A 459-nucleotide genomic window follows, 5' to 3' on the forward strand; every position below is an offset into this window, starting at 1 on the left:
CGCCCCCGGTACCCACAGGTGGGGGGCATGGGGATGCGGGACGATGGCGATGGCTCGGGGTGGCCCACAGCGGGGGCCAGGAAAAGGTGGTGTCCCCCTCCCGGTGTCAGTTGCTGGGCTGGGCTGAGACCGGGCAACTCATCTCACCCCCTGGGGCTGGCGCTTCACTGGCGGGGTTTGAAGTGATGCTTGGATCCAGCCCCCTGAGCCCCCCCCCCCCGCGGTGGGACCCCCAGGTGGGGGGGCTGACCCTGCGCACCCACATCCCCTGCCCAGGTCCGGCTCCAGCGATCCCTACTGCGTGGTCAAGGTGGACAACGAGGTGGTGGCCAGGTAGGGGGGACACCGCGCCACCCCGGGGAGGGGACGCCTGGGGGACGGGCCCTCTCGCTGGGGGTGCAGCCACCTCTCCCATCACCGGCAGGACGGCCACGGTGTGGAAGAGCCTGAACCCTTTTT

General features: G+C 70.8%; 1 protein-coding gene across 1 annotated transcript in view; it reads left to right on the forward strand.

Moving 5' to 3' along the window:
* The first annotated feature begins 27 nt into the window (after positions 1-27).
* Positions 28-459, forward strand: part of LOC103896501 (rasGAP-activating-like protein 1) — an 8,017-nt gene continuing 7,585 nt past the window's right edge. Inside the window, exons 1-3 of the mRNA XM_009276363.1 lie at positions 28-86; positions 277-333; positions 425-455. Of these exons, the coding sequence (XP_009274638.1) occupies positions 28-86; positions 277-333; positions 425-455 (147 nt within the window). The remainder of the gene's footprint in view (positions 87-276; positions 334-424; positions 456-459) is intronic.

Source organism: Aptenodytes forsteri, unplaced genomic scaffold (genome assembly GCF_000699145.1).
Source record: "Aptenodytes forsteri isolate BGI_AS27 unplaced genomic scaffold, ASM69914v1 Scaffold129, whole genome shotgun sequence".
Classification (NCBI taxonomy): Eukaryota; Metazoa; Chordata; class Aves; order Sphenisciformes; family Spheniscidae; genus Aptenodytes; species Aptenodytes forsteri.